Genomic DNA, 16,203 nt, shown 5'->3' with positions numbered 1-16,203 from the left:
TAGATAAGGATCCATTTGCACAAATCTCAGTAGGATAATGGGATATTTGACAAGTCAGACACAAGCATTTAGGGTTGGTTCCAGCTTTTCCATAGGCCAATATGATATTTTTTGCCAGTGTGAGTGTATTATAATTTTGTTACAGCTGTAAGGCTTCTAATGGGTATTTTTAATTGAAATGAACTGTTATATAAATTTTATGTCTGTTACAGTGAAACATCATTCTTAGGTCGATTTTTTGGTCAAAGCTAATCCAATGTAAAATGTTTGCTAATAGTTTTACTTTCCCCCTCTATAATTTGTCAGTTACCAAAAATGTTTTTCTCCTTTAAAGAATTAAAAAATACCCTCAGACTTAGTTGCATTTTGAAAAAAAATCAGACTCTCATTGTATATCTGAAAAATTTAATTTGCTGTGATAGTAGATCTTCATTGAAGAACTCATTCATAAAGGTACCAAAAACCTGATCATAAAAAAAGTGTCTATACTTTCATGAGACATAAATAAAATAGTTTCAGAATGGAAGCAAGAATCAGAAACTTACAGATGAAGCCAGAAATCAAGTTTAAGACTTAAAGTTATGAGAAAAGAATAAATAGAAACAGACTGATAATAATATCATTTTACTTCAAATATGTCAAATTTAATCCAGTTGAAACTGCTGTCAAAAAATCTTTTGGTCTCAAGAATTCGTCTCTGTGGATATGAATGTGGATGCTAACGGACTGATGTCCTGTGAATTTCTTTCTTTTTCATTGTTTTTCATCAGAAATAGCGTCCAGGGTCCTTCTTGCACAGTATGTAAAAGCAGAAACAGACTATACCAGGCTATTTCACCTCATGATATTTGAAACTGAGGCGACTGATCTGTGCTCTGGCAGTCAAAGGGACAGGAGAATGAAATTTCTTCTTTGACTAGAACTTTGGACTGCTTGGTCATTCTGTTTTGAAATATTTTAAACTATTGCTCCCCCAGAAAACCTTCAAGTAATCACAACTTAATCACTATGCAATCACTACAATGCTCTTTGGTTTAAATATGACTATTTTATTATTAAACATACCTTTAATTTTTCATAGACCAGTTTAAAACTGCAGATACTTTCAGACAAGAGAAAGTATACTGTCCTTGCATCTCTTAATCACACATTTTGAAGGAAGGCAGTATAAGTCACACTATGATACCATTTGTATGTTGTAGAATAAGTGATAGGCAAATTAAGAGTGAACAGAGAATTCTTTCTTGCACAACTTTCCAAAACTAGTTGGCATAAGGTTTTGATAAAGACGGAAATTAAAGATGATTTTTAAATGAATTAATCTTTCCTGTAAACAAAAATATCTGCAATTATCAGCTATTTATTTTGAAAAAATACTAGACATATGTCAGACTATCTACTGCTTGTTTGGAGGCAATTTTGATCCATTCATTGAGTTGGGCACTGGTTCATAAATAGAAGAACTAAAGGGCCAAATTTTCTGTTCCACTGTAACAATTCTGATGTTCCTACATCCAACAATGTTAGATTATTCTAAATTCACTATTTTTTAAAAGAATTTGGGAAAAAACCAACAAAACCTTCAAAATTATTTTATGTGATCTAGACCACAGCAGCTGCCATTGATTCTCTACTGAATAAAATTCATTGAACCACTTTCTTGTATTTACTACTCAGGAATATGGCAGGCCCTCTGTAGCCTTCATAAAGCTCTGAATAATCTAATTTAACTTTGAAACTATCCCCTCCTAAGTAGAAAAGGGAAGACTACGTGACCTCCAGAAGTCATTTGCAACCTTCCTGGTTAATAACTTCCATGATGTGCAACTGCATTTCCAGCAAATCCCAATGCTGATGTCCAAGCAAGAAATAATCATAAAAACACAAAGTGAACTATCTGATGAACAAGATCCAGGTAATGGAACTCTGTATTCCAGGACTAAAACTCATAAAACAGTCAGCAACAATTAGAATCAAATGCAAACCCCATTTATTTGGTTGGATGTTCAAGGATATCTCCTTCCTAAGTGTGAACGTGCACATCCATCTGTTAATCTTCAAGGAGAGGTGAATCTCCTCACCCAACAGCGGCTTTTCAAACACTAAGATGGTGAGTTATTTACACTCAGTCATTTAAGAGTCATTGGCCTCTCAGTGTAAAACTGGTAGTACACACAGGGAAGTGAAATACTTGCTTTACTTGAATTGTGAAAGTGAAAATACTGCACCTGTTCTGAACATACATAAAACCTTGGTTTGCTAACGACATTGACTCACTATTTATTTTATATCCTTGTGAAAATACTCTCTTTTCTAAATTAATATTTTTTCTCTTTCTGAATGCTGATATTCTGTCATTTTATGGGGTATAGCTATAAAACTATAGATGTAAAACTTCACACTTCAGCTGATTACATAAATCATTTTCAACACCAAAATAAAAAGAAAAGAAAAAAAAAAATAGAGCATCTGCTTGGATTTCTCTCTTGTCTTCAAAAGGCTCCTAAGGATTGAGGGGCCCTCATAGAATGACTGCTCTGTTAAGTCTCAGGGAAAGGGTTATCTAGGATGCTAGGAATAAGCACCCTCTCAGGTGTGAAAATCTTATTCACCAAGAATAGGAAAAACGTTTGAAATCACCTTGTACAACACAGGAGGTTTCATTTGATCACAGATCTGAATTTTCAAATCACATTTAGACAACAATCAAAACACTGATTCAAAATAATTCCATCAAGTAGTGACAAAACAAGTAGAAGTAGTTTAGATTAAACATTAAAAAAAAATACACTAAGGGTGGTGAGACACTGGAACAGATTTCCCAGAGAAGTTGTGGATGCCCCACCTTTGGAAGTGCTCGAGCACAGATTGGATGCAGCCATGAGCAATCCACTCTAGTGACTGGTGTCCTTGTCCACGACAGAGGTGTGGGAATGAGATGATCTTTAACATCCTTTCCAATCTCAGCCATTCTGTGATTCTAGAATTTCAGGACTTCAAAGCAGAAATGTTGAAAGGAAGCACAATAAAATATTCAGAAGAGTTCAGTGTCACTGTACCATGTATTACTGACTGTCAGGTTTGTCATTTTTGAAGCAATATAAATGACGTGTGAGAAATAGAAATTTGGGTTTCAAGTCATATGTAATATTGACAAGATGGCAAATATAGTTGAAATACTCATTTAAAAACCTTGGAAAATATTAACATTGTTGCCAATTAAGTTTTCTAGAACTCTTTTCATCTTTTCTTATACTAAAGATCTGCCCCAGCATGTGAACTGGAACTGTCCTGTGCATCACCATGACATCTTCTATGCATGTCAGTTCTGTGAGCTGCATGTCTGCTCTTGTAATGGAGAATAAGTACAAACTTCTTGCATCCTCAGGCCATCACAAAGTTTTTTAAAAGAGCATGCTACAGTTCAGTAGCCATGTTAACAAAGTGAATGATAACTGGAGGCAGAAAAATATTTTGAGTACCCAGCTAATTGAAAGTCTGGCCAAAATACAATCTGCAGAAGTGTAAAAATAAAGAGCAAATATAGTCTGCAATCATATATAATAGGTAAATTATATTTTTATGGGTATCTAAGGATGAATAATACAGCAAGACATGAATATCAAGGGTCAAAACAGAGAGTATCTATTAGCTCTTATCAAAGAATCACTCTAAAGACAGTTTTTGTTTTGGTGCAGTAACATATATTACATAGATAAGGCTGATAACCCTAGCCCTGAAAAGTGAGCTGAACCATTACTTTAGTTATGGACATCTCACAAGAGCAAACAAAATTTATTGGATAGAGTTTCCAATATCTTATAACTTTCCACACAGCTCTCAGAAAATTATTTTACTACTGGAGCTAAAGACAGCCTGAGCTGTTAAAGGTGACTCCTTTTAAGTGACATCTCTAACACATAGTATGATTTGTCTGAATCAAAGAGTCATTTGTTCTTCTTTAACAGTCCTTTTCTATTTTTTTTAATAATTGCAAGTTTTCCTGGAGCTTATTAGTAATTACTATTATTATTTAAATTCACCATGCATAAAAAATGCAATTCAAGAGTTCATACTGATCATTTTTTATGACTGTTTGAAATTTCACAACAAGGATGCTATTAGGAAGAAGAAAGGGAAGAAGTACTTTCATGTTTCCCTTGCCTAAATGTTTTCAAGTAGAAATTTAGCTGGCAATTAATGTAAATGAAAAGCCAGGAACAGTTCTTAACACCATCTCTGACGGCTGTCTCTGGCATCATAGAAGTCACTCAATAAGAGGAAAGGTTCTTGAGGCAACCAGGATGCTGAGAGAAAGGGAAATACTACAGAAGGATTTAAAGAATTCTCATTGTCTCTTGCTCTGTCATTGCGCAATGCTGAGAAGCGTCTGGCTTCATCTTCTTTCCTGTCCTCCATCCCATACTTTCACACACTGATAAAGTTCCCCCTGAACATTCTCTTTCCAGGCTGAATCCTCTCCGTTTTCTCAGTCACCCCTTGTTTATCAGATGCTCTAAGGCCTTAATTACCCTTGTGTCCCTGTGCTGGGCTCACTCCAGTACATCTCTCTTTCTTTAGTTCTGGGGAATCCAGTGTTCCAAATGTGTCTAATTTACCATCTTTTCCACCAGCATGGGTACTCCTATGTCAAAAAATCATTTTTACTTCAGCAAGAACCCCAGGTTCGAAGCAGACAATGCCAGGGAGATTCTACTCTTGTGTTTCCAAACCTTCTCAATACATCTTGATGCCCCATAATTCTGTGAGCAGCAGGAGCAATCCAGTCCTAAATCAGTTTTGGTTATGTTTTGCTGAGTTCCTAAATCTAAGAAACAAACAGAAAATCCTCCAAAAAATTAAAATAATATTTTTGTTAATTCCTCATGTAATATTTTCCTTTCTAACTGTCCTGACAAATATTGATCCTTCCCAACCCTCCACCCTTTTTTTTTCTTATGAAGTATGAGTCAACACAGCACTACATACAGTACACTGATTTCTCTTGCTTGTCAAAAACATAACTGATGATTTCTTCTCTGTTATTGGCACAGTTGTTGCAGAAAAAGAATTTCTCAGCTTGTTTTCCCTGACGATCTTGCTTTTTCTGCCGCAATGTAAATATTCTACAGCATCGTGCTTCATCTGTGGCAAATGTGAGATTCTAAATGTTCTTTCTGTTTTCAAAGAATGTATCTAGAACTCAGAGGCTTTTACTCATGAAGTTGTAAGACACAGATAATTTTGAAAATATTGTTAAATGCTGGGTCTGAAGAAATTGCTGGAAGGGTGACCTGAAGTTAATTCTGAGAACGGATCTCATTTACTGGGCTTCCAGCTGTTCTGGAGCATAAATACCACTGTGGAATTGTACAAATTTAAAAAGCCTGAATACATTCATGGTCATCATGTGTGCCTGAGAATAGGAGCTGAATCAGCTGGAAACTCTGTCTTTGAGGACTTCATTTTACAACTACTTCAGTAGAAAGAGACCTTTAGGCTTTCTCAGGCTCTGAGAAGGTTGAGGTCTGCTAACATAAAAGAGTCAGGAAACTTCATATATTTTAAAGATTATTTTCCGGATAGATTTTTCTCAAGTTTTTCAGCTTATTACACATAGACCTATGGAAAAAGTTTCCTTGTGCCATAAACTTCCCAAATACAACTGCTCCCAAAAAAACATTTCAAATTCGTTATACTGTAATTTTAAAAATACATTGAAATTTTAACCCTGTTAAAGTTGGTGTAAAAATTATCTTTCAAAATGTATTTTTCACTCCTTGTTATTTAATTATAACTCTATCTGCACAGAAGAAATTTAACTTTAAAAAGGCAGAAGCAAATGTGTTGCAACCACAGCCATTATTATTTTAGGTTAGTGTAATTCCAGTACACTTCTCAGCAATATATGTAAGTACTGCTGGTTGTTTTCTTCTCTCTTTTAAGTTAGATGTCTTTTAAATTAGCTTTTCCTTGAGCAAAGAATTTTTAGTGCCCTAGAAGATTTACTGCTCCATAACTACTGCTCTTGGTATACCACACCCAGTTAATATAGGTAATAAAAAATTAAATCTTGAATGGCTGAAAAACTCTGGAAAACTATGTATGTCCCAAGAAAAATCCTATTTTATCCTTCTGTGTACTTTGGATAACATAAGTTTGCTTAAAAACACAAGATTTTTACCCTCCTTTTCAAGAAAAATTTCTGAACACTGAGACATTTGCCATCTCAAATGGTTATTTATTAGAAAACATTCATGATTTACTTTGAAAATCTGAACAAGCAAGCAGTGAAAAAAGAGTTCACTGTTCTAGTTAGAAATCTTGCAAGTGTATCTAAAATTTTTACATAAAGACAATTTTTATTTTTTTCCTTAGTTATGGAAGATGGTATTGTAGTCTGATTTTGAAGTCAGTTGAAAGGTGACTATGGCAGTTGTTAAAAAAAAAATTATGTCTGGGTGTAAAAATAACTTGCTATAAATCAGGAATTCATTCTCATGTGTAGTACTGTGCTGAATTCCTTGCCTTACTAAGAGTTATAACAGATATAGAAGGAGAACTAAGAACATGTTAGAAAGACAGGAAGAATAGCAGGTGAGATTAATAAATCGGGATCACCCCATTTAGAAAATATATAAGAGAATATATTTTATATATTCCCTTATATATATATTTATCTTTTAATATTGTTTATTCTTAAAATTCAGCATGTAGAGAAACCAAACTGAGCACTCTTATCTTTCAAAACTCATCAGATGTAAAACTAATGAAAGAAAATTTTGTGTAACCAACACTGTTAACCTTTGAAACTACTTGCTGTATCAATGTGCTTGAAGATGTCAAGAGCTCAGAATATCTCATTAAAGCAGCAGATGTCTACTCATGAATAAGAGCTTCCGAAGTTGTAGGTCTTAAATTGAATTAAAAGATAAGTGTGGGTATAAATTATGGGGTTTAAATCAATTGCTTTCATAAATGTCTTGCTCTAAACCCCATGTCCTTTTGAAATTTCTATCATTCTTTATTGGTTGATCTCTTCTTGAAATCACAGCTAAGCACTTTCATCATGACCATTTTGAGAACTGGAGATTTGGGCAATTGGACAGTTCTTTTATCTCTTGGAAAAATGAATAAACTCAAAATTACGTGTTCTTTTTCCCCAGTCTTATTGATGTATATAAATAAAGATGTATTTCTAGGTCTGCCATAAAGGTTTCACTGACTGTCGACAGTCCTTGCTCACTTGTATCACCAGTGACAATTAAAAAACAATCACCCAGTTCCAATGAAAACTGGAACAGTGATGTTGGGTAGTCAGATAGCTCTGAATCCCAGATACTCTAATCTGGGTGGCACTTAAAATGTACAGCACATTTCACAGAGTCACAGAATAATAGAATCATAGAAGGCCTGGGTTGGAAGGGACCTTAGAGATTGGCTCATTCCAGGCCTCCTGCCATGAGCAGGGACACCTTTCACTAGACCAGGTTGCTCAGAGCCTCATCCCAGTTGACCTTGAACACTTCAGAGTTGGGATACCCACAACCTGTGCCAGTGCCTCACCACCCTCATAGGGAAGAATTGCTTCCTGCTATCTAGTCTATACTGGTTTTCTTTCACTTTGAAGCCATTCCACCTTGTCCTGTCACTCCAGGCCCTCATAAATAATCACTCTCTCTCTTTCCTGTAGGCTCCCTTCAGGTACTGGAAGGCTGCAATTGGGTCACCCCAAAGCCTTCTCTGTTCCAGACTAAACAATCCTAACTCTCCCAGCCTTTCCTCCCAGCAGAGCTGCTCCATCCCTCTGATCACCTAGGTTCCTCCTCTGGCCTGGCTCCAGCAGCTCCCTGTCCTTGCTGTGCTGGGAGCCCAGAGCTGATGCAGCACTGCAGGTGGGGTCTCAGCAGAGCAGGGCAGAGGGGCAGAATCTCCTCCCTGCCCTGCTGCCCACGGGGCTCTGGCTGCAGCCCAGCACACAGGGGGTTCTGGGTAGCAAACACACATTGCCAACTCATGTCCAGCCTCTAATCCACCAGCAACACAATATAGAACTGTAATCTGACAGTATCCATAGACTTTTTCCCTTTATGTGTAAATTCACATCCTATTGGTCACATTTCTTTGGTCTGCAGCTTTGTATGGTTTTAGTCTTCACTGTTAATAAAAGCACGGATGGCTCAATAAGCATGATTTACATGCTGTTCTGCATGTCTCTGAAATTCATCGTAATTCAAAGCACTGCAGGGAACAAGTTTCACAGTCACAGAACAGCAGCTGAGAAAGGTTTGTGTTTTGCACACACAACCAGTTTAAAAACAACTGCTCTTCAAATTCTCACCATGTAGCAACCATTCTTTGCTGTTTCACATACTGAAATATCTTCTGCACGTCTTGGCTCAGGCCAGCAAATCTTGTTGTCTCTTCTTCAGTGCTGCAGTAATAGACTATTCTTGAAGGTCCCTTCAATTAAATTAACTGATATTGCGCTAAACCAGATATTATTATTTGCATAATCTGGTAATATCATTCATGGAGGAATAGTTTTCACGGAAGAGATGGTAAAAAAATGGCTGGTGGGACTTCAGTAACCAAAAGAAGGTGCTTACGCTTATCAGGCATGAAGGTGAAAGTTCTAATGAGTTAGGGAAATACAGTAATTTATGAAACATTGTTTGATAGCATCCATAACATTCCCAGGTTGAAAAAAAGGACATCTTTGCCCTGGAAATTGTATGAAATAAACCACTGCTAACTGATAAGACAGAAGGCAACTACCATGAAAAAGTCTGTTTGCAAGTGCCCATAAAATAGGGAAAGTACACAACTGACATGTTGCTGAATATGTAGGCAGTTATATAGAGCCAGCTGCATCATCTTAGCACTGTCAGTCTCACTCTCGGATAAAAATAATAAACATGTCCATAATCCTGCCCAAATATCTGTACCTGATAGTGATGGAATAACTGCTGAGAGTTCATGGTTTTTGAGAGACTGATCTGAGAAGAGGAATAAAGTCACATATATCCAAATGTGGGAACATGGAACATACAGAAATCTGCTGATAGAGTCCAAAGAAGTTAACTTGTCTCATCTCTCAAATGCTACCTTTGCTGCGCCAGACACAGAAGTGTAGGATACTTCCTTCAGACATATAAATTCAGCTTATTGATTTCTTTTCTCATCACAATGTTTTATATTGTAACCAAATTAGCACACTGTACTTCAAGCAACCTTGCTATCTTCAAAAATTAAGCAGTCCTCTTTACCTGGACAAAATTATTTTACATTTGCCCTTGTCATTATTCAGTTCCAGAAATGATACAGAGAATTATCCTCCCTGCACAAAATCCATGAATTTCTTCTTAGTATCTAAATAATTTCAGGGTTGTTTTAAGTTTCTCTAGCAGAAAGCAGAGTTCTTTATTTAAAAGTGACTTGAAACAGAGTGGAAGCAATGGTTTTGCCTCTTTCTCATAAAATGTTTATCCAAAATGATAGTAATTTTAGATGTTTATGAAAGTTAGATCTTTATGAAAGTCTCTATAAGATGTTAAGAACTTGAAACATAAATGTGGCATAAACATTTATGAAACTCTTTTGTTTATTGTGCATCATTTCCTCCCCACAATAATGCTGTTGTTCACTGTTGTATAATTTATCTTAGTGCCACTTCAACTGACTGCAGTTTTCATAGGAAAACATGCTATTCGGGATAATTACTCACTTTGGAGACGATCAGCAATTTGGTTCATGAGCACCTCTGAAAATCATCAAGTCTGCAGAAGGCATTTTCCTGCAAGGGCAACGTACTGTTCTGCTAAGAAGGGGTATTTTGTATTTTCTCTTTTCCTTTTTTCTCTCCTTTCCTGTCCCACAAAACATTTGACAATTGCTCGAAGATGTGTTAATATCCTTACAACACCTCACCATTTAATTTCAGACACACAGTATCTGTGCTTTTTTTTTTTTTTGTAACTGTGTCATTGCCATACGTTCCCCTAAAATTCTCATCTATTTTAGGGTGCTCCCTTAACATTTCAATTTCTAAGACATGTAAGTAAATTCAGCTAGATCTCCTGGCAACTTGGGTGTCCACTGGGAAACATGTATTTCAGTATAAATATCCATTATCAAATCATCACCAAGATTTCAGTTTCTATATTTAATTACATTTGCATTGAACATGCAATCATCAATCAACTTAAAAATAAAATAATCCTTGTAAAAACACCATAGAGATGTTTCTTGACAAGTTCAGTCACAGCAAGTTTACTGATCCTCAGTTCTTGTAAACTGACTCAAGTGCAGTGATGAGAGCTTGAAATGTTTCTGTTGCCAGAGCCTAATTCTGCTGCTTTTATTCATATGAGAGGATAGACTCCTGTATAAACAATCTCACTGAGCAAAACAAGTAAGCAACATGGGGGAAAATTAATTCTTGCTGTCTTTTTGCAAACTTCACAGCTAGTAAATCTTTATGGGAGAAAAGCTGCACATGATAGCCAGGTTGTGAAAGCTGGAGGCTACTGTGTGAAAGACAGGGAGCTCACAGATATATCCACTTTGATTCTGAGTCTGATGTCCCAAAAGATCCAAGGTACTAATCAAACATGTATGCAACATTAGGTAATACTTTCCCTTCTTCTCCCCTGAGATTTTTCTGGCAAGACTTTCCAGTCACTGGAGTTGCATTTTAATTGCTTTGAGAACCTATCAGAGCTGACTTCCTCACCCTTGAAATAACTGCCCCAGCAGAAGGATGATTACACTTCTTGATGCTACTCCTCTTAGCAGTTTACATGGGATAATTCTCGCTGTAGTGTTTTTCTGGTCTTGATTTTGAAACTTACATAGCATGAAAAAGGGTTTGTTTTCTGTCAGCATATTTGTTATACATGTGATATTATCCAGAAATCATGTTTTCTAATTCCCTAGTCTAAGCACAGCCAGTAAACTCCATGTCAGCCTTCCCCCCCAGCAAACAGCACACTCTAAAGAATAATGCTATTAGCCAAAGAATGGCAAATACTACAGGTCTGTTATTATTGGTACCAGTTAGTGTTCTACAGCACTTTGAAATTCTCATATTTTGTTTTTTGTTTTTTTAGTGTATGGCCATGAACACCAAAAGTCATATGAAGTTTCAGATGGCAGAAAATTTGAGCCCTATTTCTGCATCTTTCTAATCCCCTTTTGCATGACCTCAGCATGACTTGCTCTTGTGGTTCACTATGAGAAACTTCTTTTGCAGATCTTTTTTTTGTAACAACTGAGTTGTTCCATAGGCAGCAGAAACAATGAAACCCTGCACACTTATATCCTTTGTCCCTTTCTCTCCTCCTCTCTCTGTCCCTCCACTGTGGAGGAGGGACCTAAATGTATCCTAAAATACCTTTTCTGTGGTATATGTGATAGAATACTTTGAGCTATATGCTTACTGATGGGCAAACCAGCTGCTGCCTCTTCAGTGAGGCCTCTGTATTTCACAATGTTACTACAAGAATGTGATTATCTTTGAGATTTATACTCATCTTTTGTTGTTTTACTCCATTACCTCAGAGCAGTGAAAAGCATGTTCATCTTTGCCTTGAAAAGCTGGACTGAAAAGAGATTTCTCCAATTGCTGTACCAATGTGTTGTGGACAATCTACATGGTGTGCTCTGCTGACTGCTGCAGACAAGTAACTAGGCAGAGCTCTCAGGACAAGAAATCCTATTTGGAAGCAGAGCATTCTCATCTGATTTCAAAGGAGCAAGCAATAGTCACTCAGAAATTGTGGCTAGCACAGGTCTTTCCCACAAGAACTTCTTCTGTGTTTTATAAACAAAGATAAAGTTTGGATGTTGTTAGAACAACGTGTGTCGAGATTTGGGCAGTTCAGGCCTGGCCAATCAGGCCTAGGGGGAGGTTTCTGACTGACCAATCTGGGTGACCTCTGAAAAGCCTATATAGGTTGGATTCAAAATAATAAAGCTGTCTTTTCTATGCTACGCTGAGAATCCGGGTTTTCCTTCTCTGCTAGCGGCTCAACAGCGACAAGAAATAGTCACTCAGATCTGGCACTGGTGAAATTCTCATCATATTTATAATTTAACATAAGCAAACTTGGGATAGCAACATTTTTTATGTTTAGTTCTTGGGGGGCAACAAATGTCCTGCTTGCTTCTATATTGTGTTGTGGTGGGGCATCATGGATTTCATTCCTTGAACCTGTGCAGATCGAGGTGCTTATGGCCCTCAACTAAGGTAGAATATAATGTTAAGGTATGTGTACAAGTTATTTGGTTTTATTTATTAACACTGTTTTATTTTCTCCAATTATTCCCCTTTTGCTGGGTGGAAATACGCCAAAGCATTAAAACCAGAGATAAATTTGATAAAACTGGCATCCTACCAACTTAATAGTGAGGGTTTCTTGCATTTTGGCAAGCAAGGTTTATATTTATTTTTAAGGTTTTTATCTAACATTTGTTTTCATCATCTTTCTGCATTAATTAATTGATGATGTCTATTTCTATAGTTGGGTACTAGGGCTAATGGATCCTTCTTATCTGGGAAAACTCCACCAAAAATTTCCTCTGCTGTGCTTTCCTGAACCTACACTAAAGGCCTCTGCCAAAAGTTCCTGCAATTAAGCATCTCTCATGACATTCATGAACAGAGCAGCTCCTAAATATAAATCCCACTCTCATCTGTAAGGCTTTGCTGAAGCTGCCATATTTTGGATTTCCAAAACTGTATGAGGAATAGCACTTAAATACACATGAAACTGTTCCTTTTATACTAGATTACAAAATCTTTAGTTTCAGAGCAGGACCTCGAGATGTGGAGCTGAGCAATATGGTTCTGATTTACGTTGTGTAGATTAACCAATCAATGGCACAAAGCACTCACATTCCCCTCTATCAGTATTTTCTTTTCACATTCCCAAGTGTCCTAAAACCACCCTCTGGGGAAAGACTCTGCATTTTATCTCCTATCTTGTAGTTCCCAGAAAGATATGACTTCATAATTTCTTCTTCCTGTATTTCAGATTTTTTTAGTCTACCGTGCAACAGGAGCCAAGCTGAAGATACTGGTCATGTCATTCACACGAGTTTTCTGCAGAGGGACTTCTTGTCTCCCTCCTCCCCAAGCCCTCTTGAAAAGGGCAAAGGAAGGGTTGGAAAAAAATATTATAGATGTGTTAATTTGGAATAATCCTTTATTATCTACTATCACTGCTTCACATTAATATAAATCTACTTCTATCTTCTTCCATATATCATACAGATGGTAAGATGACAAATTTATGGAAGTTGCTTCGGAGCCTACAGCTTAATTAACCCCCTCAAAAAGAATTATCTCTCCAAAGGCAAGCTGGACAAAAACCCACCTCTTTGTGCAGGTTGTGGGTTTTTTCCTTACAAAGCAAGATCCTCAGCCAGACAGCACCGAAGCATCCAAACGGTAAGCAATTTATTTTTTTATCGGTTTTATTTCACACAGCCATGAATAGCAGAGGTATGTTTCCCCTCTGGACTAATAACAGAAGTCAAACCAAGTGAATTCCTAGACAGCCGAATGAACAGGCATAAACCCGACGGGATTAGCTGCAGACGCACCCCTACGCGAGGCTCGCGGCGGTCCCGCTTCCCGCGGGCGGAGCGGGGGGAACCGCAGAGCCCCGCGTAGCCCCCGCCGGCCGCTCCCGGGGGGAATAGAGGGTGCCAGGGCCACTCCAGCCGGGAGGCGCGTCCCCCGCCCGCGGGCAGCAGAAGCGCCACTCCCGGGCTCTCCCGGGATGCTGGGGGCTTCCCAGTAGGATTCCCCTCCAAGCCGCTGGCGAGGCGGGGGGAGCTGCCTCACCCCGCGGGGGCTGCCGGCGAGCGGGAATGCAGGGAGGGACGCACGGGGGAACGCAGGAAGGGATCCAGGAGGGGATGCCCGGAGGGATGCAGGGAGGGATGCTCCGATCCTGCTGCCACCTTTCAGAGCGGCGGAGGAATCTACGGGCTCTGCCGCTCGTCGGAGTGGTGGAAAAGCTGCGTGTGCGGCGGAGGGATCGGCCGGCCGCCGTGCTCCCGCCCCCTGCGCGGCGGCGCGGCCCCGCCGATATAGCGCGGCGCGGGGAGGCGCGGCCGTCACTTGGCGAGCGGCGCTCCGCGGGTGCGGGGCTGCGCGGGCGGCGGCGGCAGCAGCGGCGGCGACAGCAGCGGCGGCGGCAGGGCTTGCCTGGGCTGGGCGAGCATCCTCCAACTTGGAACTGTCCACCGGCGCGAGCTCCTGAACATGAGCCTCCTGCCTCTCTACCTGCTCGGATTGCTCCTCAGTAGCGGGCAAGGTAGGAGAGGGGCCGTCTTTTCCCCTTTTTTTTTTTTTTTCCTTTTAATTATTATTCTTACCTATGCTGTCCGCTCGCTCAGATTAACAGAAAAGAAACGGAGAAAAAAAATAATAAAGCAATGCATTATCCTGGAACCAAATTAAGAGGGATCTAAAACTTGCTTCATCGCCCACCTTTTTTTTTTTTTTTTTTTTTTCAGTCTTCAAGAGGTGTCATTTATGAGGAGAAAAATAAAAAAGCTGGACGGTGCTAGGTGCACTTAGCTGCTTTGCATAGGTTTTTCCCTTTTTTAAAAAAATTTTTTATTTGTGCCCGATAAATGTGTGAGGGAGATGAAGCGATTACAAAAAATGTATCTGCCAGGCACTGGTCTTTAAAAAATGCATTTCTACCCGCGGGGAAGGCAGTGCGGGCTTCCTTTACAGGACCAGGGAGAAGCACTGGCTGTAGAGTCCGTGAGAAACCTGACCTGAAGTCTCCCTGTCGGGGTTTCTCCTCTCCGGAAGACCCTTCCCCGCGCTCCGCCGGGACACCGAGCCCCGGCTGGGGCTGGCGCGGAGGGGAGGGCGCTGTCGGGGCCGCGGAGCTGTGCGCGGGTGCGGAGCCCTTGTGCCACGGAGCAGCACCGCGGGGGCAGGTGTGTGCGGGGACGGGGCGAGCCGGGCTGGCGCCTTCGGGCACCGCTCGTCCTTTGCATATCTATGGGTGTATTTATATATTTATTTATTTAGAAATATACATACGTACAGTGCTTCGAGAAACGCGGACTCCGGGGCTGTGGTGCGGCCGTGGCGTTTGGTTTGTTTGTTGGGGCTGAAATATCTATACAGCTATTTATTTGTTTCTTTTTCAATGTCGCCTGCGTGATTACTTAAGGAATTGTGCTCCTGGAAGAGACGGGGCGGGAAGGGCCGCCAGGAGTTGCACAGCCCCTGGGTGAGGGATAACCACGGCGGTGTTTGGAAAGTGTTCGGGCAAGTTCCCGGAGTCCGGCCGGGGCGCTGAGCCTCGCGGTCCTGTCCCTGCCCCCGCTCCCGCTGCCCCCCTGCCCTCCCTGTGCGAGGCTACATTCCCCACACCTGAGGAGTTGGGCGGCGGTCCTAGTCCTCAGGAGATTTTAGGGAAGAAACAAACGCCACCCAGCCCAAACCCCAGCGGGGTGTCAGCGGGAGCGGCGGGGCCAGCCCCGGGCCGCGCTGCCTCCGCCGGGCACCAGGGGGCGACAGAGCTCCACGGCGGGGCCGGGCACTGCCGGGACGGGGCGGCTGCGGCCGGGCTGGGGAGAGCTGGATGTGTCACTGGCCGTGTCCTGTGCGGGGCTGGATGTGTCACCCGCCGTGTCCTGTGCGGGGCTGGATGTGTCACTGGCCGTGTCCTGTGCGGGGCTGGATGTGTCACCCGCCGTGTCCTGTGCGGGGCTGGATGTGTCACCCGCCGTGTCCTGTGCGGGGCTGGATGTGTCACCCGCCGTGTCCTGTGCGGGGCTGGATGTGTCACCCGCCGTGTCCTGTGCGGGGCTGGATGTGTCACCCGCCGTGTCCTGTGCGGGGCTGGATGTGTCACCCGCCGTGTCCTGTGCGGGGCTGGATGTGTCACCCGCCGTGTCCTGTGCAGGGCTGGGGAGGGCTGGATGTGTCACCCGCCGTGTCCTGTGCGGGGCTGGGGAGGGCTGGATGTGTCACCCACTGTGTCCTTGCGGGGCTGGGAAGGGCTGGATGTGTCCCCCACCGCTTCCTGTGCGGGGGCAGTGAGATTTGTTGCGCCTAAGGAAGGGACGGGGGGCGGGCATGATGTCTTGAGGTACCAAGACTGCAGCTGCGAAGGTCTCCTTCCAGGCATCTGTGGCTAAACCTCCCACTATCCAGGCGTTTTC

The 16,203-nt window shown here is 41.1% G+C and overlaps 1 protein-coding gene across 1 annotated transcript in view; it reads left to right on the top strand.

Annotated features, from left to right (window-relative positions):
* Positions 1 to 14,115: 14,115 nt before the first annotated feature.
* The window catches only part of NCAM2 (neural cell adhesion molecule 2), a 271,538-nt gene continuing 269,450 nt past the window's right edge, over positions 14,116 to 16,203 (top strand). Inside the window, exon 1 of the mRNA XM_085074695.1 lies at positions 14,116 to 14,327. Within this exon, the coding sequence (XP_084930821.1) occupies positions 14,276 to 14,327 (52 nt within the window). The 5' untranslated portion in view covers positions 14,116 to 14,275. The remainder of the gene's footprint in view (positions 14,328 to 16,203) is intronic.

The sequence above is a fragment of the Lichenostomus cassidix genome, chromosome 1 (assembly GCF_008360975.1).
Source record: "Lichenostomus cassidix isolate B80296 chromosome 1, HeHo_3.0, whole genome shotgun sequence".
NCBI lineage: Eukaryota > Metazoa > Chordata > Aves > Passeriformes > Meliphagidae > Lichenostomus > Lichenostomus cassidix.
This window is presented reverse-complemented; position numbering and strand designations above follow the sequence as displayed.